Source organism: Phallusia mammillata, chromosome 2, assembly GCF_965637545.1.
Source record: "Phallusia mammillata chromosome 2, kaPhaMamm4.hap1.1, whole genome shotgun sequence".
In the NCBI taxonomy this organism is placed as follows: Eukaryota; Metazoa; Chordata; class Ascidiacea; order Phlebobranchia; family Ascidiidae; genus Phallusia; species Phallusia mammillata.
The window spans coordinates 32669503-32692805 of NC_137253.1; the positions used below are offsets into that span (position 1 = coordinate 32669503).

At 40.4% G+C, this 23303-nt stretch overlaps 1 protein-coding gene across 1 annotated transcript in view; it reads left to right on the plus strand.

Moving 5' to 3' along the window:
• Window positions 1–23303, plus strand: part of LOC145212799 (uncharacterized) — a 53849-nt gene that overhangs the window by 8879 nt on the left and 21667 nt on the right. Inside the window, exons 15-58 of the mRNA XM_080081051.1 lie at window positions 242–403; window positions 704–875; window positions 1347–1501; window positions 1951–2112; window positions 2414–2569; window positions 3022–3155; window positions 3489–3623; window positions 3693–3957; window positions 4179–4238; window positions 4416–4570; window positions 4882–5038; window positions 5451–5642; window positions 6005–6214; window positions 6639–6771; window positions 6951–7070; window positions 7678–7855; window positions 8406–8619; window positions 8841–8994; window positions 9375–9500; window positions 9560–9728; window positions 10272–10506; window positions 11025–11258; window positions 11609–11725; window positions 12065–12181; window positions 12664–12797; window positions 13306–13376; window positions 13642–13763; window positions 14096–14251; window positions 14580–14698; window positions 15062–15249; window positions 15592–15889; window positions 15961–16121; window positions 16308–16518; window positions 16894–17076; window positions 17683–17923; window positions 18467–18634; window positions 18949–19068; window positions 19549–19686; window positions 20212–20491; window positions 20853–21668; window positions 21883–21980; window positions 22265–22404; window positions 22471–22552; window positions 22875–23093. Coding sequence (XP_079937177.1) covers window positions 242–403; window positions 704–875; window positions 1347–1501; window positions 1951–2112; window positions 2414–2569; window positions 3022–3155; window positions 3489–3623; window positions 3693–3957; window positions 4179–4238; window positions 4416–4570; window positions 4882–5038; window positions 5451–5642; window positions 6005–6214; window positions 6639–6771; window positions 6951–7070; window positions 7678–7855; window positions 8406–8619; window positions 8841–8994; window positions 9375–9500; window positions 9560–9728; window positions 10272–10506; window positions 11025–11258; window positions 11609–11725; window positions 12065–12181; window positions 12664–12797; window positions 13306–13376; window positions 13642–13763; window positions 14096–14251; window positions 14580–14698; window positions 15062–15249; window positions 15592–15889; window positions 15961–16121; window positions 16308–16518; window positions 16894–17076; window positions 17683–17923; window positions 18467–18634; window positions 18949–19068; window positions 19549–19686; window positions 20212–20491; window positions 20853–21668; window positions 21883–21980; window positions 22265–22404; window positions 22471–22552; window positions 22875–23093 — 7857 coding nt within the window. The remainder of the gene's footprint in view (window positions 1–241; window positions 404–703; window positions 876–1346; window positions 1502–1950; window positions 2113–2413; window positions 2570–3021; window positions 3156–3488; window positions 3624–3692; window positions 3958–4178; window positions 4239–4415; window positions 4571–4881; window positions 5039–5450; window positions 5643–6004; window positions 6215–6638; window positions 6772–6950; window positions 7071–7677; window positions 7856–8405; window positions 8620–8840; window positions 8995–9374; window positions 9501–9559; window positions 9729–10271; window positions 10507–11024; window positions 11259–11608; window positions 11726–12064; window positions 12182–12663; window positions 12798–13305; window positions 13377–13641; window positions 13764–14095; window positions 14252–14579; window positions 14699–15061; window positions 15250–15591; window positions 15890–15960; window positions 16122–16307; window positions 16519–16893; window positions 17077–17682; window positions 17924–18466; window positions 18635–18948; window positions 19069–19548; window positions 19687–20211; window positions 20492–20852; window positions 21669–21882; window positions 21981–22264; window positions 22405–22470; window positions 22553–22874; window positions 23094–23303) is intronic.

The following is a 23303-nucleotide window of genomic DNA, read 5'->3' on the forward strand; positions in this document are numbered from 1 at the left end:
GATTCGGTTAATCCGGATCTTCGCCTTATCCATACAAAACTCGAGGTACGAATGATTTGTAATGTGGTAAGGCTTGAACTAATCGACTTCCGTTAATTCAGATCTTCGCCCAATCCAGTGAATTTTTGGTCCAAACGGGTCCCGATTAACCGAGGTTTACTGCATAACACTGGTCGAAGTTGCGTCTTGTTGCATAACAAGTCTCTATATACAGCCACATAACACACGAACCCTCCCATAGGTTCCTGTACCAGCTTCAGTTCGAGCCCTTCTACGCACAGTCAACAGTTCAATGCTGCAAAAGCGAGCAACCAGACTTCGAACGATCGTGTCCAAGTACAATCACATCGTCCAATACATGCAGGAGTACGAGGATATGTTATTCGACAGCAGAATGGAGAAGGTATACGTTGGTGTTTTAGGTTCACAGCATTTAGTATAGTTATAAACGAGACTGTTTTGTTACGTCACGCACCTGTGCTTGTGACGTCATTAAATATGACGCAATGTTTGTTTCGATGTCACTCTTATCTAACGTGCTCGACAGTTACAAATTATAATAAAAACGCGACAAACTTTGTTGCGTCATACACCTATGTCTTGTGATATCATAAAATGTTCTCTTCTATTTCATGGTGTAAATACTCCATATAGCGCCTTTTAAACAAGAATATTGTGACGTGACAATCATTGACGTTTGTAGGCGGAAGAGATAATTTCTGAGGGTAAGGAGAAAATAACTTGGGGGTCAGCTGACCTCGATGACTTCCTCGAGAAATCGTCATCGATCGTATGTGATGACGTACACACTATTCTCACACGGGTTCACAACAACTGGGATAAAGTGAGGTCGATGTCGAACTCGTGGTCGGAAGGTGAGAACCTGTGTGATGTAGAAATTTCCTGAATTGCAACTTCAATTTAGTTTTAACTCATCGGGAACCACTGGGTTGGAGCAAAGCCGCTCAAGTTTCTTGCTCAGGGAAACACAAATGGTCGATACAGGATTAGAACCCACAACCTTCTGTAGACAAGGCACTTTAGCTTATAACCCGGCCATCTTCGCGGCATATAGTATTTATATGAGGACATTGGTTACTTTGGAACACAAGAGGTTGATATTATCCATGCAAAAACTACACATGTTGTTTGCTTGCAAAACACCCAGTTTTCTGACTGTAAAGTAGATAAGCGTATGCTGGTTCTATGATCTATAATGACTGTAGGTTTGGTACCAGTGCCTAAAACCTTCTGCATCAGGCCTATGTGTGTCATATCAAATTGTGTAGGTTCTTACATTCCAGTTTCCAAAAAAATGACTCGTTTGATAATATTTTGATTGACAGGCGCTCTTGACATTTTCACGAGTCACGTGCTTGAAAAGAAGACTAAGAGTTTGAAGGAGCTGCTGGAGGAACAGGGAGAGTTGGATGAAGATTACAAGAGGAAGCTTCTTCCTGCAGGAAACGAAATTCATCTTCTTCTGCAAGATTCTTTCAAGGCAAGATCACATTAAGGAAATCGCCCAACAAAACAAAATAATCGATAAAATTCAATATTGAATTCAAACTACTTGTTTCATATCAACGTCATTGCTACAATACCTGTAAATGGACAGCAGACCTATAAGGTCTCATTAGTGCAGCTGGTGACGAGACGTTGTCCGTATGGGTTAGTGTAGCCACAGCACTCCTGTTTGTTGAGAATAACAGGCTGAAAAGCCATGACTTATTTTTGGGGAGAAATCATGTATAAGAAGCATTTAAGTTGGTTGTATGTCTAGAATTTTCTAGGTTGCCTCAATCTAACCCGCGCATATATTCCATTTGATTCCGTCTGCACATTGGACAAATTTTAAAGTTATCATTCAAGTAATGCCTCAAAATGCCCCACCAGGATCACGCAAAGCGTTTTTCAGAGTGATAAACTTTAATTTTACTTGTTGAGCAGGCGGTCGAAATGAGCGAGGCATCACCAGCCTGGCAACTCTACACTGTGCAAATGGACGCTATGGTTCTGATGGCGCTAAAGAGCAGCATCCTGACAAGTTTAGATGCGATGTATAGAACGGTGGCTGGAATAGACGGAGAGGGGGAGGATGTAGAACAAGGGGTAAGAGCCTATTCAAACCAAATTGGTGGAAAATTATGTCGCCAGATTCGAAATTGAAGTTTTAAGATTATGAAAAACATTAAGTCAATCGTTCTTAAGCTTTTAAAATACATATATTTCGATTTAACACCATCTTCGATATCTTATTTAATAATAAATCAGAACACATTAAGCTTATTAATCTTCATTCACCGAGCAATGAGCTGGGTGATTCTTGTTTAAAAGTAAATATTGGTAGTTTTATCTTAAAGTAAACTGGCTGTTCTAGTAAGCCGAATTTGAAAGGTTTTGATTTCTTTAGCCTTGCGTCCTTGAAGTTCGCCTGGAGCTTGTGGAGCAAACTGTCGCTTTCTCTCCTCCTCTTGATCGTTCCGCATCAGTGGATAATGTGGAGGACGCCGTCTCCTCCTGGCTCTCAATCTTCCTCAAGAGGTCGACGCTCATACAAAGACTCACGGTAAGAGTAATTGCGATTACCTGTAAGGTTTTCAAACAGATGTAAAGGAAAGGGTAATTGAGATTACGAATTTTCCGATTGTTCTTTTTGGAAACATGTTTTGTGACTTAATTGGATAAAATGTTTCCGAGCTTTAGTCACACTAGGTAAACGAGTTTGCTCAGGGGTTGGAAAACGGTTTCAAGGGAACAAAAATAAGAGCTAGTCATAAAAATATGGTCTAGTTGTTTTTCAAGATTCGTAGCTGTTTTGATTCTTGTAGTACGGGACAAGTACGGAAATGATTTCAGACATAACTCTTAATCCGTAGCACTGATTATGATGGTAAAGCATCGAGCCAGTAAATGATAAGCTGAAGAGTGAGGACCTAATATGTCTTAACAGATCATGATATTTCGGGTCAAGAGTGGTCAGTGATTGTAATTGATTTATATTTGACTGCAATTCCACAGGACGCAACCGGGACTTACCAGGATTTTCTCACTTCCGATCAAGACGTTTGGGAAGTTGTGGAGGAAATTCGGACCGTGGTTGAAGAAAACACGGAAAAATGCAAAGAACTTCTCACAATATTCGACGATTACAAGTCAGTGTTGTCTGTCATGTCTCTATGACGTCACTGAGTATTCTTTGGTTTTCGAATTAAAAACAATTAAACGTTCGAAAACGTGCTGGTTGTTGTGACGAAATAATTGTTTTTCTATGTAACGTTTTATGTATGGAAGAAAAGTATCTTGGTGAAAAACCCAAATGCAAAGAGCTTGTAGCTGTATACAGAGAATCCATTGTTTCGTAGACGGTGCAATAATCGCTGTTGTTCTTGTCAATGTAAAAGTATTTACTTTATGAACTCTTTTTTTTTGTGTTGCTTCATTCAAAATCTGTCCAGTCATAATGACATGGCATACATATTTCGCAGATTTCTATGGGTTCAGGACGTCCAACAATCATTTCGCGATTTCCTCAACGGTCGCCCCTCCCCCAATCCGCTACGAGTCTCAAAGCAGTCGCATCAGAAGCGCGGTGACGGAAGCAGACTCACAACGGGTCAAAGGTCACCTGAAGTTTTTACTTTTCGCCAAAACTTGTAAAGTTTTCCGCCAACAATTTGATTTTCTTGCAGATCGCGCTTTTCAGTCCACAGCCCGGATGTGATTAACGAAGCGGAACGCAGCTTTCTCACCCCCCACACCGACACCCACCATCACTATGGCAACCAGGATGACGTCGACATGAGGTCATCGGGTGACGAGTTCATTGTGGTTCCGGGTTTGTCGGACTTCGACGATGAGATCGGGATTTATCGCACAGCAAGAGACAACATACTGGCATTGCCCGATCGCAAATCTGTCGGTTGGCTCGTGTTTGACTTCCAGCCCATAAAACAGGTAAATTGCAAGGAGGGCTTATTGTGTTTCTTTTCGCTTTTATTGTTGTTATTGACAAAAACAACGCCTGTTATAGCAAAAAGTACTTTCGTTTTAACCAAAAATATCATTTTCATTTTTAGTTATTTGAGGGTGTAAGTTTCAACTTCCAAAGTTTCACTCCAGACACAAACACACAAATTAGTATATTTTGTCTCAAATCTGTTTTTGTTTCACTTCAGGTTCTGACCACTTACGCCAGCAAGTGGATGTGGACTTTTGTACGATTTCTGTGTGACCAGGTAAATATGATGTTAAAAACGGCAAAGTCAGTTTTTTATTACTCTACTCTTTAGAAAACACATTTTCTATGTTAACAAGCCTTTATTAAACAACATGTTACAAAAAAAATATCTAAGTGTTTTCAACCTTGGTGAAAAATCTATTCACATAGAATCACCTATAAATCTTCACAACAGGTGACAGACTCGCTTGACACACTGGCCGACTTCCTTGCTCGCACTGAACCTGAGATAGAAAGCATCACTGGTGAGGAGAGAGACACAGCATCGTTTATGAAGATGATGAGATTGTTCAACGAAGTGTCAGCACAGCAACAAGACATGGATAGCAGGTGCGGCGATTTGTTTATGGTTTTGTTGATGTGTAAATTTGTAAAAAAGGTGCTTTGTTAGAATTGGAAAAGGACATTTTCTTATAATACTACCACACAATTGTCCATTCTGAAAGAAATTTATTGCCATTTTACTACATAGCATGTGTGTGGTCCTTTTTCTATGTTTCCAAAATTAACTTTTTTTCTTGCAAAAACACATTACAACAACAATTCCGAGCATTATAACTTGCATAAAAACAAACAATTCTTGCATAGATGTTCTTAGCAAAACTGACCCAAAGTAAACTTTTCATCAAAATCATCTTTAGATTCTCTGTAATGCAACGAACTGTTGACTTACTGGAGAAATACGACATGAAACTTCCCAATGAAACGCAGGAAATGTTTAAATCTGCTCCGGACAGATGGAACCATCTCAAAACCAAAGTATCGCTTGCGAAGCAGAGGCTTGGGCCTAGAATACAGGCGAGTTATGGAATTAAACTAGTGAAGTTGTTTGGTAGAAATAACTTGGATTTGTATGAATCAATCATATTATAGATTATTCTGCAATTGTTTTGTTGCAGAAGTGTGTTGATTCGTTATATAAAAAATTAAGTCCACACATTTTTTAGTTCGTTGGTTGTTCTGGATCAAAAAATGAATGTTGAATTGTAGAATATATAAAAAGAAAATACTGCATTGTACGATGCAAGCAGTTGTCTGAGCATGGTGTGTCACATGACAACAATGTAAAACAAACAATAGAAAGAGAGACAAAAAATGAACTAGAATGTGCGATCTTTTTGCCGGCAACGCCATTTAAGTTGTGCACTCCTTTGCTGAACTAATTTTTGTCTTTGACGTCAATGTCATTTCGATGCTTTTTCACCAACAGGAAGAATCAGACCGGATCACACGTGACCTGTTACGCTTCAGTGAGCGCGTGGAAGCTCTTGCATCTGAATTGCGCTCATCCGAAGTTTTCTCGCGGGAATGTCCCATCCACGACGCCAACGACATGATTGACGGATTTTTCCGCCGCTTGAAGGCGCTACAGGCCGAAGCACAAGACCTTATCGAGTTACAGGTAGGTCACATAAAGATGACTTGTTGAAATGCTTATTGTTATGAGCGTGGGTTGTTACATATCGTTGTAAGTATGCTGGGAAATTGCCCTTGCTCTCCCTGTTTATTTCATTTTTTAAGACGGTAAAAAAGTCAGAATATGTAAGTGCTTGAACGCTAAGAAACTATATAGTTAAGTGGGCTGACCTTTAGTCTTACTTGCCGCTGTTTATTAGGTGCTATATTCTGTTCTGGTCCCAATGACCGTTTTTGGTGTGTTTGCGTAATGATAAAAAACAGCTTGGTCACGTGATTGGGATCTGACGTAACGTATGTATCGATGATGCACACAACTACACAGTTTACCGACTGGTACATTTACAGGAACTTCTGGAGAACGCGGTTGTAAATTTCTCGGTCCTCCCCCAATATCAGCGCGACCTCCGCAACTTGAAGTTGGTGTGGGAGCATGTCCGGATGCTGGAGGAGGAGCAGAGGGAGTGGAAGAGGAAGCACTGGCAGAAGATCGACACAAAACATCTGCATCAGAATATCCACAAGCAGAAAGATCTGATCCAGTCGCTACCACCAGAGGTCAGTAGGGTGCTGTGGTGCTAAATGTGTTAGACCAGTGATTCTTAACCGATAGGAAATTTCCTAGTAGTTGGAAAGTATGTAATATGAAAGTATGTACAGGCAGAGGCAAAAAATGTTACATAAAGTTTTGCTTTAAATGTTACATCGAATTTATCGAAGGCCATAAATCTGATTGTTTAGTCACAAAGATAAGTGTTTTCAATTAAAGATCATTATATTGGTAATGTTCGGCACAAACTTTTAAAATGACACAGGGAAATTCAAACTTGAAATTGGCTTTGGCGGGAAAATACACCGAAAAGGTTAAGAACCACTGTGTTAGACAGAGAAACATTTCACACATCAATATCACAGAACTTTCTGTGTTTGTAACTTACCTTGCTGCGTTTTGTAGTAGTTGACATGTAATTGACTCGTACAGACGACAGAGTGGGATGTGCATGTTGGAATGATCGCATCAATCGTTGTGATCGAGCAGTGCTTGCCACTTGTAGAAGATTTGAACCATCCGGCGATGAGAACGAGACATTGGAAACAACTTGTCAGAATTACAGGTAAAAAATGTTTCTCAAAGCATAGCAAGTATTTTCGCAACAACGAATCATGTTTATTCTGTCGCTTCATCAAAAACTACTTCCATACATAAGGCATAAAAAGTGAAGCTCAAATACTATAGTAATTTTCTTCACAAATAAATAGGCAGTTTTATCGTATAACAACCAGTGTTTTTCAGGTGGTTTGCTTCAAACTGACACAGACAGCTTGAGGAAAATGATTCTCGGCGATTTGCTTGAGTTGGGATTACAGAAACATGCCGATGAAGTGAAGGCGATTGTACAGAGGGCTGTCAAAGGTTGGTTGGCAAACATTCTTATTTGTAACTTTCGTGCAAGATTAAGTTACAAATCTGGGCTGTCGGTTGTGCAATTTGATTGTAACCAGATAGCAAATCGTATTTTATGACTTTATTAATCAAATTTATAGAGCTCTCCTGGCAAGTGTAGTTTCATTCCGACGTTTCGACGTCCTTTACAGGTCGTCTTTATCAGGGTAAATTACAGTGAATGTGCGCGCGATAACGAATGATTGCGCCTCTAATCTTTGAGCAGGTGCCTGTAGCACGCTGAAAGCATCACGTCTGTTTTGATGTTCATTGTGTTGCCCCGTTGGTGGATATTCCATGACTCAAGAAATTGTTTTTATCTGTAGTCAGGCTCTCATTAATTTTGCACATTGAAGAGGGTTACAGTTTCTGAATAAATAGCCATAAAAACATGAAACATACACAAAATTATTTATAAGGTCCCTTTGCCCTTCTTGGATGTAGACTGGTAAAGTAAATCAAAATGCTCAAAAATCGAAAACAACTAAGTCAACTCAAAGAAACGAAGTTACCAGAGAGCAAAAGTTACAGACTTTACTTAGAAGATTCCATGGTTAATTTTGCGTTTTCCTTGCAGACCTGACGATCGAGAGTTCACTGAAGACTTGCGAGGAAGTTTGGTTGAGCAAAATATTCGAACTCCGCTCTCACACAAGAAGTCAGACTAAAAACATCGGACCGGATCTTGAAGGAAGTGACGCAACCGGAAGTGAGATGATGCCGCATGCGATGTTGCAAACACACGAGGGAAGCAAGTATGTGACGTGGAAACACATATTGAACTTTAAAAGATGTAAACTTAAAAAAATCAAAAAACAAATCTGCCAGAGAACTTGTTTGTCTGAGATTTATCCTTTCCGTTTTTCCTACTGTAGCCAAACAAATTTTACTAGTTAGATTTACCCTGAAATTTTACTAGTTAGATTTATGTCTCCGGTTAAACATCTCTCTGCATGGAAACTTTTTTAGCAAACGTTTTAAACATTTCAATTGTTATATCCAGTGTTTTTTTAAAGTGTTTTGGGGGACCGAAACGGTCCCCCAAATTTCTCCAGCGGTTTCCCAAAATTTGCCAGTAGCCTAATAAATAATTCGTTTAAGCAAATATGGCTATTTTTTGGTATTTAAATGAAACACTTGCGGTCTCTTAAAACTACTTAGCGGTCACCCAAACCAAACCTTAAAAAAAACCTGGTCATATCATCGTAATGAGTCAGAAAAATATAAAACGGTGGTTAAGTGTAAAAAGAAAAACAAAAAACAAAGTAAACGGATGTGACGTAAATACTTTCGTTTCCGACTCAGAACTGGAGGAACTCGAACTAAGAGCATGAAGAGCGGACCTCACAGTAGATCATCCGATAAAACAGGAGCAGGATCGGTGTCTAGAGGCAGAGGAGGAGGCAGAACATCCGTCCTCTCGCTCCCCATCAGTCTCCTCAACCTGGTCGACGATCCCAGTCCGATTTGTCTCCTCAAAGATGTCGAAAAAATATTCTCCGATCTCGAGCACCACCAGGTGGACAAAATGATTTTGGTTTTGAAATCATGTGATGACGTTATGATGACGTCATCTAGTTGGGACGTCACTGTCTCTTAAATCCAAGTTTTAACAATTTTTCAAAAAAATTTACATTTTAAAACAAATTGCATAAATTTTGCATTAACTAATCCTGATTTTTGCGATGTCGTATTTGTTTTTTAATATCTGATGTTAACTTGGGGATTGTGACGTCACAGATGGAACTGACGCGAATGCAGAGCAACAGCGCGATTGGTTCGTTCCTTGACGAAGTTACGAAGTGGCAGAAACGTTTGCATCTGATAGAAGCAGTGCTGGAGGCTTGGGTGAATGTGCAGAGCAAATGGGTTCAACTTGATGAAATATATTCAGGTTTGGTTCAAGGCAAAGTTACCGTAGAGATCCACAAAATCCATTGTCGTAATTTGTCGTCGCATAAGTCATTCCCCACGTCGTAACAAATGAGGCAGAGCTTTTTTGGTAGATAATAACTCATGCAGTTAGAACGTGGATAAATAATACGCTTTAAAAATAGAGGTTATTAAAATTGCTTATGATAGAAAGTTGTTTAGTTTCTTTCAACAGTCAATTGTAGAAATGAATATAAAACACTATTTTGGAACCTTTAGGGCTTCTGCAGAGCTCAAAAGTTCGTGTAGGGCTTATAGAAACTCTTACTATCATACCAGACACTGTTGCACGAACTCCCTGTATATGTATTCTTGTATTACACCGTTTCAACCTATGAACAGGTGCAGATGTTCGCACAGCATTAGCACACGAGGCCAACATGTTCGCTGTGATCAGCAAAGACTTCAGGCTGCTGATGCGAGCCACAGAAAAGAACACAAACGTGCTTCAGGGATGCTCCAGGAAAGGTTGGTAACCGTTGCTACGTGCCACGTTGCCTTGACAACCGTTACGCATCATCGCGCAGGTCTCCTCCCGATGCTCGAGAAAATGGACTTCAAGATGGAACAGTGTCGTCACGCGTTGCTAGGCAACCTGGAGCGTCGACGTCAGCGCTTCCCACGCTTTTACTTCCTGTCGCCGGAAGATGTGATGAACATCGTGTGTTACGGATACGACCTGAACGCGGTCAACAAGTGGGTTGCATGGATAAGTTGATTTAAGTTTAACTGATAGCCTCGCTGCACAAATGTTGCGTTTGACTTGAAGTGAGATTACTAAAACTTGCAAAACAATTACCTTATTTAAGCCAGTGGTTCCCAACCGTAGCGGAATTTTAAAACTTGGATGGAGGAATTTACTTTAATTTCTACATGTGGTTTGTAAATAGACACTTAAGCTCTGGAAATATAACCTGTGAAGTTAATAAAAGACTTGCTTTTAAATGATCTTTGTATGGTTTAGCATCTACTATGTAGTATATTGGCGAGGAATGAAAATGTTTTGAATTGTTAAGTGAGGAATTCGTCGAAAAGTTTGGGAACCACTGATTTAAACGATTATATAATTTGCTAAGTGGTAACCGTTTCTAAAAATTTGCTTTTTTTGCTATTTCTGATTTTGAGTTTTATTATGTTCTCATACGTACAGTTTTGTGAAGTAGACCGTTGTTTAAGTGTTTGTTAACTTTTAGTAAGAATCAATAGCAGCACATCTTATTAACTTTGTTTCATTTTCAGATATTTGTGCAAAGTTCTGCCGCATCTCGGTCGACTCGTCTTTACTGAGCAGCCCCTAGTAGTGAATAAACCTTCCCCGGGTCGTGCCTCCGCTGGTGGGCGCAAGAGGTACAAGGTCACCGGTGTGTCGAGCACGGCAGGAGAGGTCATGACCTTTCACCGACCCTTGATATACGAAGGACCGATGTCGCTATGGTTACCACAACTTCTTATGGCCATCCAAGCTACATTGCAAGTCAGTTCACGTTTTGAAATATATTAACTTAGTAGTTGTTACTCGTCTCCATGTGTTTCTAACGGAATGTTGTATTAACACTGATGTGCTTTAAAGGATTGAGTTGAGTTTGTTTCGGTGGGTAAATGAATACATAGAGACGCAAATGCACTGAAACAGAAGTTGGCAACCTTTTTAGGCGATACGAGCAGAGAGATTTGTGCATGTTGACTGGATGTTAAGACTAGTGCTTAACAACAACCTAAAAATAAGCACTGTAACAGGTTAACTTGTCTGCTTGATATATCGTTTGGCGTGCCATGATATCTACCTCGTGTGCCAGGGGTTGCCCACCCCTGCACTAAAGCAATCATAAAGTCGGAAATACGTTGAGACGTTATGCAGCGCAAAACAGTGGACAGAACAATTGGTGGATAATGACTGAATACGATGCAGTAACATCGTTATCTCTTCAATTCATACACCTTTGTGTTTGTGATGTTAATTTCTTATGCAACTTTTTGTATCCCTGTTCCCAGGAGCATCTTCACGTTTCCCTTGGCAACGATCCTCGTCCTGCTCAGATCCAACAAACTCTTCGGAGCGTGGGAGCGTCCAGGGTGAGAATAAGTCGACCCTCTAGCGCCATCTCGCAACGATCTGGAGGATCCGATCCCGTCCAGAAGGTGGCGATGTCGCCCACGTTGCAACCACAAGTGGCGTCAGAGAGCGATTCAGGAAAGGAAGATCAGCCACTAGGTGTCCCACCTCAGGTACGCCTGACCCATGTACAGACCAAAAAATCTGTATCGGGATTCGTCCCCGGGATTGTAGAAAAAGCATATGACAGAACGCTTGACATTATTCAATTCTCCGTATTAGTTCAATGACAAAAAGTGTTTATTTAATGATTGTGTGTTAAAAACACACCGTTTTGCCGAACATGCTTCCTTCAAAATCTATGGCTAGTGTTCCTGTATTAAAATCATCAGTTAAAGTAACACATGTACCTAATCTTTCAAATCCTTACGAAAGACATTGTACAAGTCTACTATAAGGGTCAATGCCTCTCTAAGTTTTAGAGTTGAGAAAATGAAATTAAACATTGGAAAACTTATTCTAGAGATCAGAGGTTGCTGCTCAACTCAACGCTACCTTGGGAGGCTCGATAGAAAACAGCCAAGTTTCCTGGACATTGGACAATTCAACGCAAGTTGTATTGCTTGCAACAACTGTAAAGGTAACTTGGGATTGCAATTTGATTACTTGCTTGAAGATGAAACCATTACGAAAACCGAACATTGTGTATTATTGTGATGAGATGTTTTCAATAATTAGTAAAAAACATTTTTTTTTCAATAAAGAGATACCGTAAAAAAATTTAAAATACAAATTTTTCAATGAAGAAATACTAATGTACTTAATTTTCGAAACTTACACATCAAACGTTCTGTTAGTATTGGGCCATCAAGTTTTTTTACCATGATAGTGGTAAGAGCGAAAAACGAACTTTCCTATTCCACTTGCAACTTGAGTTTGAAATTCTTACTTTAAACCTAATTATCTCACCTGGTTTTAGTTAAACAACCGAATGGAAGAAGCGTTGAAATCAACATCTGAAGGGGATCACCTTGCTTTGGTGAAAGTTGCTGATGACATCAGTGATAACCTTCATGCCGCTGTGATTATGCTGAAGGTAAATAATCATCTTGAAACTAATATTCAATACACTATAGATTAACAAATTGGATGGGTTTAAGCAGTGGTGGGATTCAGCCGGTTTGCACAGGCTCTATGGAACCGTCTCACGAAATTTTATGAGATCAGCGAACCGGTTAGCATTACTGGTTACTGTCAATGGATTTTTTTGTAACAAAACCGGCTGAAAAATATGACTTTTGTGATAAAACCGGCTGAAAAAATATGACTTTTGTAATAGAACCGGATGACAAAAATTTGAATTCCAAGTTGAGACAATCGCTCTTCTCTTCTACAGAGACTAATTATGAGTAATTATGAGAACCTTTCCCTCCGATAGTAGATAGACTCAAGAATGTATTTGTTTTGTGTGTGGTTTCGTTTGTATCACAAACACAAATAAATAGCACTAACTTCTTAAAGATAGCAATTATTGTAACGCTTCGTCTCACGTCTCATCCAACCATACATCACTTTCAGGGTATAGAAGATGAGCGCATGGTTCACACGAAAAGTGCGAAGAAGAAAGTTGGGAGCAGAGGACGGGAGAAGGATCAGGATGAGGGAAGGAATCTCTCTGATGGATCTGACTCTATTGGAGCTCCTTCAACCAAGTAAGACATGAAAAACTTTTTTCGGTGGACTGTGAATAAATCAAGCATGTTTCGTAGCATATTTGAGTGAGAGGCGTCAGTATGAATTTGTTGACCATTAATTTATCCCCAGCTCTCAGTAAAAGACAAATCTACCTTAAGAAAACATGTTGGCATATATTAATAGTAGGGATGGACCAAAACAGCAAATGTTATGTTTGGTCGAGCACGCTCGGTGCATTGTAACGTCACAAACATTTCCAATTCCGCGCTAGTTTTGTAACTTTCCAAGGTCCCTTGTGTCACCAGCTGTGTATTAGGCTGTACAGGCCCCAGAAGTACACGTTTTTCCACCATCTAACGCATTTAAAAACAGCCATTTTTGTTCTTACCCTTTCAAACAGAATTTCGTATACATGAAAAACAGCGATGCTCTGTACCTAGTACTCGGGTTCTGGCTCGGCTCATCCCTAATTAATAGCATGAGGAACATCGTGTATTAGAACTTTTGTCTGGTATATATTAACAGATCGATGTTGGATGACGACATGGACATTGGAGAGGATTCCTATGTTGATGACGCAATGGTCGGAGAATCAGGTACGGTAGCAAAATAGATGTTTTGAACATTTAACAAAAAAAAACTACAACCTTTTTCACTAGCCCGCATTTGCATTAGTAACTTTCACTGAGAACCTTTCATGAAAATATGAATGACGAGTCGCCAGAGAGAATCAACATACCAGGCTGATACACAATAAATATGAGACTTTAATTAAGTTCACAGTCCAATTACCCAAACATTTTAATTTACACTGTTTCGTCACAATAATGTCATAATGATGTTATTGACGTCACAATGCAGGACGTAGCGGGCCGATAAATACGATGCAGAGTTTGCTTTTCACCGAGCAAGTTAGATCGGGAAGCAGAGGAACGAGAGGAGATGTGTTGGATGGAGAGAATGCGAGAGATGGAACGGATCAGGTCGGTTGCTTCAAAGTTGCAGATGTTTAAAGTCGAAGAAATCTCTATTTGATATTCATTTATACTCGTTGTTGACTTCAGTTAAATTTGGCTTCTGATGTTGAAAAAAGCATAAAAGATTCTTAAAGCTGTTTATCTTTAGCAAGATCTGTTAATAGGTTGTAACAATTTTGTTGGTTTTGGACCTTTTAAGCAAAAATAGAAACCTGGGTTAGCAAACCGTAGTATGCAATACAATGCAGAACTGGCTTTTTTCCCTTGATTGTTTAAAATCGTGAATTGAGCACATAACGATAAAAAATCTCGGCACTTAACGTGATTAATTTTTTTAGGACCAACAAGCATTGAGCACAGCGCCATCTGACGGCAAACTTTTGCTCTTTCCATCACAAATTCGCAAAATCAGCGGTCTCATTGGATTATTGACGCAACAAAGAGATCTTTGTTATCTTTTGCGAAGTTCGATCGCCAATCAATCTACAGAAAAGGTAAGAAATTTAAAAAAATATCTCAAAAAGTGGAAAATTACTCACAAGCTGTGAGGGACTTAGATAAATTCGAGACCCAATCATTGGTTATCGCACAGTGTTTTCGTCGCGTTGTGTCGTGCTTGCGTTGAATTTATCGTGCACTGTACTACGCGCATTCAGTGTTATTTACCCTGATGAATGCGACCTGTATAGGACGTCGAAACGTCGGAATAAAAATACAATTGCCAGAATAGCTTTGTAAATTTGATATGAGAAACTAGTTTAATTTTTTAGCAACTTGTTTTTTGCTGTATCTAACTTCCGTAAGTTTTGTCTTTTTCATCAGTTGTTCGATTGGGAAGCTCATCTCAAACACGTTTACACTCCTGACGACATGGGGGTCAAAGTTCAAACCATGACGTGGAACTTCGATTACGGATTTGAATATCAGGGCTCGTGTCAGAGGTACGGAAAATTGCAATGCGACTTTTAACGTTGGATGTGGTCAATTTCTGAGGTTTTTAGTCAATAAATGTTCTTCAACAACATAAATTTTAATGGTGAAAATAACCGCCCACACAGACGTAAAAAGCGACATGCTTTATTTGCCATGAAAGCATGTCGCTTTTTTACGTCTATTTATTTTCACCTATAAACCTATGAACAGATCCGTATATATTGTTCCAACATAAATTTTGTACACGAATCACGGTTTCAAATACTTCATGCAGAAAAATGTAGGAAACTTTGCCATTTATCCAACCGATATGCTGCTTTGTATCTTTTTGTTGAAAGAACGAGTTTTTCAAATAATTATTGCACCCCCAGATACGTTGTTACGCCCTCTTGTGACCGCGTCCTCCTCTCAATGTGCCAAGCTCTTCAATCCTTCTCCGGAGTTGCAATCTCCTCCTCATCAATGGCTCCTCCAGAAACGCTCTCTGAACTCTCATATCAACTCGGCAGAGGAATGTACTCGGTACTTTGCACACAATCTATGGATCATTTCATGCTCGGTAGGCTTTTCTGAAATGATTTTTTGTGTGTTTGGAACAAAATTTCTGTGGTTCATCAAGACCAAGTGTTGATGTTTAATGGGATCCTTTAAACAAAAACATAGAAAAGTGGTGGCAAATAGTAAATCTAAGGTTTTTGATGAAAGGTTTCAGAATAATAACATGTGGTAGCCAAGCACATCCCTAGCACCAAAGCGGCTTTATGTAAAAATTCTGTTTGTTTGCGTACAGAAATCTTTCGAAAGTTAAGGGGATGTGCACAAATTTAAGTCCTTAAAATCCAAACGCCTTGTGTACAAATTTTGTCATTTTTTTAGTGTAATAAACAGAAATATTTCACAGGCGACCTGTTCAAGGGGATAGCAGAGACGGGATGTTGGATTTGCTTACAGAGGTTCAACACTCTCCGCAACTCACTACTCTCTGTGGCTGGCCAACTCGCAAGTGAAGTTCAAAAAGCGTTGAGAGCCGGGAAAAGTTCCATCACACTAATGAGCGAGGACATTGACCTTTCACCTACTGCAGCCTGCTTCGTCACGCTTGACCCGGTTCCAAGAGTCCCGGATGTAAGGGCTATGCTAAACCGAAGTCAGCCAAGTGTAGCGTCCAGTTTGCCTGAGGGATGTGTTGGATATTTCAGGTAAACTCATTTTACCAGAACTGACGTAATTTCACAGAATTCCTATATTGATTGTGACGTCATAAATGCAGGATTGTCTACGCAACACAGCCTGACAGAAGAACTGTTCTGGAAATCCATCTGTTGTCGCAAGGTTTTACTCAGGCTCACGAATTATCGAGAAAACTTTGTCATCTTCTGGATCTTTGTGGTTCGCTGCTTTCAACCATTCCTGCCAATTCTCTTCAAACAGGTAAACTGTGGATTATTTTTCTTCTTTAAGTAGAAACTCAACTCGAAAACTCAGTACGACTCTAATAAGCAACAATAGTATTACATCAATAAAATGCTTTAGAAGGTCAAAAATAATTTAACTTTGAATGTAGGTAAAATGTAGGTAAGTTTTATAAATCGCCTAAAAAAACTTTTTTTGAAACAGCTCCAAGAGAAGAATTTGCCGCTGGAGGCAGCAAACTACACATCATGTACGGCGACAACGCTGTGACGTCACTTCCGCTGATTGAGCACGTGATCGCGGGTGCGGGCGTCTCGTTGGATGTTCTGATGCGTGAACAGTTGGAGTTGAAGCAGGAATACAGAGACATGATCACACAGAAGACCAGAAAGTTTACCAATATATGGAAACACAGGTGACGGTCTGCAAGGCGGGAAAAATTTCACTTTTATTTGAATGTGCAAGGCTTCTTATTTTTCACGAAAGCTACGCGTTCATACTTTATTTCGCAAGACCAATTTCCCAATTTATTTCCGTCAACTTTGTTCTATCGCATACTTTTTTGAGTAGCAGCATATTTTCTGTAGCGAAGGGCTTTGTTTCCTTTTTCATAGATATGTTAATATAAGTTAGTTTCAATAACTTCCATACAAAAAATCACGTTTCTGCCCCTTTTTGAGATTGCTTACAAACGATTTTTCTTTCCAAGTAGTCTCTGTTATTGCCAACACGTTCGATGCAAAATTTTTTGGGCGATTTTTAATTTCAATTCACTTGAACTTTGTTTCAGGTCAAGTTTAATGTCAAGTTCTGGAGGTTTGGCTGCAAGTTCAACAGCTGCTGACGACAGCGGAGCGGAAGGAGGACCTCTAGTGGCTGTAGGGGGGCCTCTAGTGGAAGGTGGACTATCTTCTTCTTCCCAGGAACAATCCTTGGACCAATCAACGCAAGAAGCGATCCAAATCAGCAAGGAGTAAGCACACGAATAATGTTTAATTGTTTGATTGTGTCACGCGCTGTGAAGCCTCTTAAACCTGTTTAGTGGTTCAGTCCAGAGCTGACGTTGATGTACAAAGGTAAAAATTACTTTACTCTCTTGTATATTACTATTTTCAATAAAAATTTGTCCACAAATTAATCTATTTTATTGTATCGTATGTAAAGTTTTTGCCACCGACCCAATCCTATGAAATGGAAAGAGGACGGCGCCTAGCTTGAGAAACCCTGTGTAAAGTAGTTTGAACAACTTGGTAAAAACTTGGCCGAATAATGTGAGTCACATGATTCATGCACACATATACAAACATGATGTGGAGCATCCTGTGTTCAAAACCCTTTCATTTTGAATTAATTTTTTAGTCGTGGAATCATTGAGTCGTTTTCACCAAAAAGATTTTCGTCCAGAACATGATATATTGTTTTTCAGCGTATGTAAACTGCTTAGGCGCCGAGGTTGAGATGATCAGTGTACAGTAATTAAATAGAAAGCTTGGCACATGACTCAAACACAGACTTAATGTTCGGGAATGTCCTGTGATCGAACTTCGAAATGGAGTAAATACTCCAATTATTGTTTCAGTCGTGAACTTATTGAATCTGATGCTGAAAACATGAAGAAGATTGAGGAGATTGCTCTCATCACCGCCCTCCGCAACATCCTGCTCCCTCGACTCCCTGGAAAGGAGGAGCGGAGTCTCCTCTTCACATTCGTCACTGATCTCTTCCCTGCAGCATCCGAGGAAGTCGACTTCGTGGTGGATGATGAGGAAGTGAAAGATGAGGAGCTGATGCAGAGCATGGGAGGAGACATGAATTTGGAAGTGAGTGAAAACAGTGGAAACTGTGTAAGAGCAATTGTGTAGTTTATTTTGGTCAAGTTTTTGTAAGGTTCAATTTTTTGCTACAGCATGACATCCTTGTAGCAGAAGTTGTGTGTTGTAAGGATAAAATTGAGTTGATTGAAATTCCTTTAAATGTTTTTTACGTTATGAAATCTTTAGGTTATGAGACTGTTGTTATGGTTTAAAGTCACTTGTTTCAAGTCAAGGTCAAATTTGTATATTGTAACAAAATTGGGGGCAGAATCAGTGCCGGATTAACCATTAGGCAAAGTAGGCACGTGCCTACAGGCCAGTCCAAAATCCAGGCCACTTTACAACAACGATCTTTGTGACAATGATTTGGCAACACTGATAATTCTATTGTTTTAGTTGGCAACCCTGATTTTCGGGCCACTTATAAAATGTGACTACAGGCCAGCAGACCCTTAATCCGGCACTGGGCAGAATGTCAATTTCAGTAAAATATGGATAATTGTTTGATCCAAGTTCAATATCGTAAAACAAAAACTAATGTACGAGCAGATTTCGATTCCGGAGCACCGGTTGGAATCGGATTCTCGCCCTTTCGAACCGAAACCATCCGAGCATGAACCAATCAACGACGTGGAAGCGGCCGTTGCCGTGGCAACCGCCGAATGCGGACTTAGTCCCGCAGCAGCCTTGCAGAACAAAACTGCGCAACTGGCCGAGGTGGGATTGTGTGATGACGAATGTAGTTATTGCTAGACTTGCTAAAGCTTTTATATAAGGACAGGGAACCTGTGGCCTAAATATCACATGTGGCCATTTGAGTCAACCACTGCGGCATTTATTGTAACTAAATGTTAAAATGTATTTCTTCTTGCACCTAATCCATAAACGGACAAATAACATCCCATACACCTGTGGCCATTAAAGAATTGTTAGTTGGTCTTTATAGACAATAATTCAGCTGCTTTCTTCATATTTGTTAGCAACTGACGTGACATTAGTGTTTTTCGTGTTAACATTTTTTTCTTTCCCAGCTCGCCGAGTCCATGAGATCAGTAATAGTGTGTGGAGATGCTGGTTGTGGAAAATCCCGGTGTATTGATGTTTATGCTGAAACTCAGAGACAACTTGGTTTTAAAGTAACAACAAAGAAGGTAAGTTTCATTCTTGACATGTTTTGCTTCTTATTGTGTGTATGTTATCCAATTTGTACAGATAGTTTGGGGTGTTTTTTCGTACTTGGTGCTGCTTTATTTTACAATGCAATATGATTCTCGGGTTCAAATATCACATGGAAACGCAAAACAAAAATCTTCTCGTAATTGTTGCGAAAAATATACTAACATCGACATGTTTTACCTTCAGACGCTCCACATTTACACAAGATCAGTAACAAATATCGCTTGAGATTGTAACATAAACATGTTTTTTTACCATCAAATTCACGCGTTCGTTTCTTCTTTTGGTCGAAATGTTGTATTCCATGTAATTCATTGACTGATTCTGTTATTTGATAAAATATTTTTATTTCTTAGCTTCCTATTTATTGTCATAAACAATGAACTTCAATGACCATGCTGTCTGTTGGAGGGGCTGATATTGTTCAGTATAACCACTTGCGAATATTGTTTCAGGTTTTCGTGAACGCAGTTGATTCCCGTCGTAAAGTTTTCGGATATTTCGAACCTGAAGGCCGAGAGTGGAAAGATGGATTAATTCAACAAATGATCAGACCGCATTGTGTGGAACAAGACGCTCCTACTTCTACAGGGGTGAGTGTATATTAATACGGAAATCGTTTGAAGTCCGATTGCTACAAAAACATCTTTATTGGATGGGTAAGTTTCGTCGGGTTCATCACTAAGCCTGTGTAGCTTAGTTTGTAGAGCGCGAGTCCCGGAAAGACTCCTGTCGTGGGTTAGAACCCCGCCGCAGGCTAGTTTTTTTCTAGCCTATGCCTTACCAAATGGGAATGCTTGGTGACCGTCTGATTCGGCACAACGTCTTTAATAGGCCTGGCGTACTTTGATTATTGGGTGATGTTGACTATTTAAGTCATATCATTTTACCCTGGACGTTTAAAATGTGCAAGTCTATGTAAGTCTGTCACTAAAACGTGAATATTGAGGACTTGAGGATCATACAGAAATCGTGAACGTTTGTTTAACCCTTGGAAAAAAGATATATTCCTTATAGAAGCCTATAGAAAGGCACACCACTTCCAATGCGCCAACTAAATTGCGTTTTCCCCACTAATTAATCACCAAAAGCTCTCAACCTTATTTGTTCACTTGCAGAGATCCACAAAACCGAGTGTCCTCCTCCTCCATGTTGACGGGAGGATGGAAGCAGAAGATGCCGATATCTTCCTTCAGCTCCTCCGCTCCGAACCGGGATCAGCTGCATCTGGTGGTCCAACATCCGGACATGTGGGAAGCTCCTCCTGGCTGTCGTTGCCTAACAACGAGAGATTGAATCTTCCTCTTGATCTCCGCGTCATCTGGGAGGCTGCCGATTTATCATGTCTTGCTCCGAATCTTCTTTCACAACTTGGAGTTCTCGGATTTAGTGGAACTGGTGAGTTGATAGGAATGGATTGAAAATATGTTACGTTTAACTTGGGCACTGTTCAAATCTGAAACAAGCATGTCATTATCAACTCGACATGGACATTCCAAAGTCCTGTATGATGACAAAACGATTGGCAAAAATGTTTCTTACAGCTAAATTCTGGATTGGAAAATGAAAACTGTTGAAAACATACACAAATAGAACCAATAAAACGTTATTTAAATACCGCGTAAGTTTGAGTAAAAAATAAAGTGTTACGTTTCATGCTGCTCACAGTGCTCAGCAAAGGTTATGGCCTATCACCTCAATCGTATACCTTCTGTGCGTCGCATCCCTTCAGTCATTTGGACCTCTGATTAATTTTCAGAACTCAGCTGGGATCTTCATCTCACTCACTGGCTCAAGAACCTTTCTGACGTCACCCGCTCTTTCACCCATGACGTCATCATGCGTTATCTTCCCCGGCTAGTGACGTTTTTCAACTCTTCGACCACTCCTCCCCACCTCGTCGGCGACAATGACGTCACGCCCCGATTACGTCAGACCGTGCGCGTCAGTACGTCATCGATGACGTGTACCTTCTGCAAGTTGCTCGATTGTCTGTTGCCGAGTGATTCCTCGCCCGTTGAGAGAGAGAGATATGTTGCTTATGGTGCGTTCTGGGCCTTTGGAGGAACTTTGGAGGCGGATTCGAGGGAGCTCTTCTCCTCCTGGTGGTGCAGGATTTGGCCAAACTCCTTCCCAACTGCCCTCGGTGATCCCTGGCGCCAGTTTGTGGACGCGGAGAGCCGAAACTTCGTCCGCTGGGAGGAGCACTTGCCGCAGTTTTCTGGTTCCGCTGGTGGTTCGGGAAGTGTGTTCGTTCACACGCCTGACGCGAGTCAACTCATGCATCTGATTGGTGCGCTGATGGACGCCGGTCATGCTTCGATGCTCGCCGGTCCGCTCGGGTGTGGCAAGAGCGCCATCGTGCGGGAGCGTGTTAACAACGTGAGCAGTGGTGAAGTGGCGGAAGTGCTGAGTTTGTTTGTCCATTGTAACCGACTCACGGAGGCTGGGAATTTGTGGACGCGGATTACGGAACATCTCGAATGGAAACATGGAGTCACATTCACTCCACGCGGGAACAAGAAGCTGCTTTGTATGGTTGATGACCTCAATCTCGCAAGATCTATTGGATCAGGTGGGTGATAAAATTGTGTTAATTCTGTCATTGGTTGATCAGAAAAGTTAGGTGTTAATATGCTGCTGTCGTGGGTTCGAATCCCATCGTAGCCTAGACTTTCTGACCTGCGCTGAGCAATTGCTTAGAATCTGAGGCTAATATTCCCTGTAGGCCTAATAGACAATTTCTTTCTCCACATTTTTATCTTTCAATGCTTCTCTTTTACTTTCAGAAGGTGAATCCCCCAACCTGCAATCAGCTTGTGAATTGGTTCGTCAACATCTTGACGTGGGAGGAGTAAGGAATCCTGTCACCTATAAATGGCAGCAGGTATAACAACAAAACTGCAACACTTAAGTGCTTGTGGCAGATACAACTATATAGCTCATATATATTTTACAAATCTTCAAAAAGTTGGTGTTTTGTGGTGGCAACAATTGTGTTAGTGATGATTTTACATGTTCAACAGTAAGGGTATGCTATTTGGTGCGTTTATACCCTGGTAAAGAGGTCACAAAGAAGAAGTCGACACGCCGAATAATAAAGATAAAATTGCCGCAAAAACAACGATAGTTAGAATGTCCTGCCTAGCAACGAGGTACTATTATTCGCAGGTTAGCAACACCGCTTACGTCACAACGATCAATCCCCGGCCCTTCTCGTGTTCAAATGTGATGAGTCAGCGCATGACGAGGCACTTCTCGGTCTTTTCGTGCCCGTATCCGTCCGTTGCCACGCAACACTCCATTTTCAGGTAAGTAAACAACATTACTTGGGGTAGAAGTTGTGACTTTGTAAACGTCCATTTCTTTTTCCGCAGCACACTCATACAAAGTCGGTTGCTTCTCACACACGGTGGTTCCCCTACTTCGTCCGATGCTCTCAACGAAAAACCAATGGAGGTGAGAAAAATGTCGAAACCTTACCTCAAAATCTTTGGGAAATGTTTATTTCCAGGTTTATATCAGTTGACAATCTTATAAAGAACCAAATATATTTTGCTAAAAACCATCTTTAGTGTTTATAAGGGCAATAAAAAGTAACTTGAGTTTCATTTTGCAGGAGCAACGTAGCCCAAGTTTCTTGTTTTAATACAGTTATTCCCAACCTAGACTCGCTTAAACTTTTCTGTGAAGAATCACTGTTAAAATAAAAGACTAAAAAAGTGTCAGTATGTGAACCATCAACCTTCTGAACATCACAATATTTTCTTCCTCTTCACAGACCCTCCTCTCGAACATCACCATAGTAACGGTGGAGCTGCAGGAGCGATTGAGGGGGATGTACCTGCGCACCCCCGAACGAGCCCACTACACATTCGCCCTCGGCGACCTTGAGAAGATATTCCGTAACCTCATGACGTCACTGGCACCGGGATGTCGCCAGCGCGAGTTGTTGTTGCTATGGCGACACGAGTGCGATTGGACGTACATGAAGCGCATGGTGGGTTGGCATGATAACAGCAATCAAAAACTTTAAATAATTTAATTTAAATTCTCAACTGGGTGAAATTGCCTTTATGGTATGTTTCTGTTTTTTCTTCTCCAAATCCTCTGTTGTTTTTGAGTCCATGGTATGTAAATTTGGATTTTATTTTAGAACTTTTTTTCCATACCATTGACTATTATTAGTTTAACTTAACAAAACAGTCGG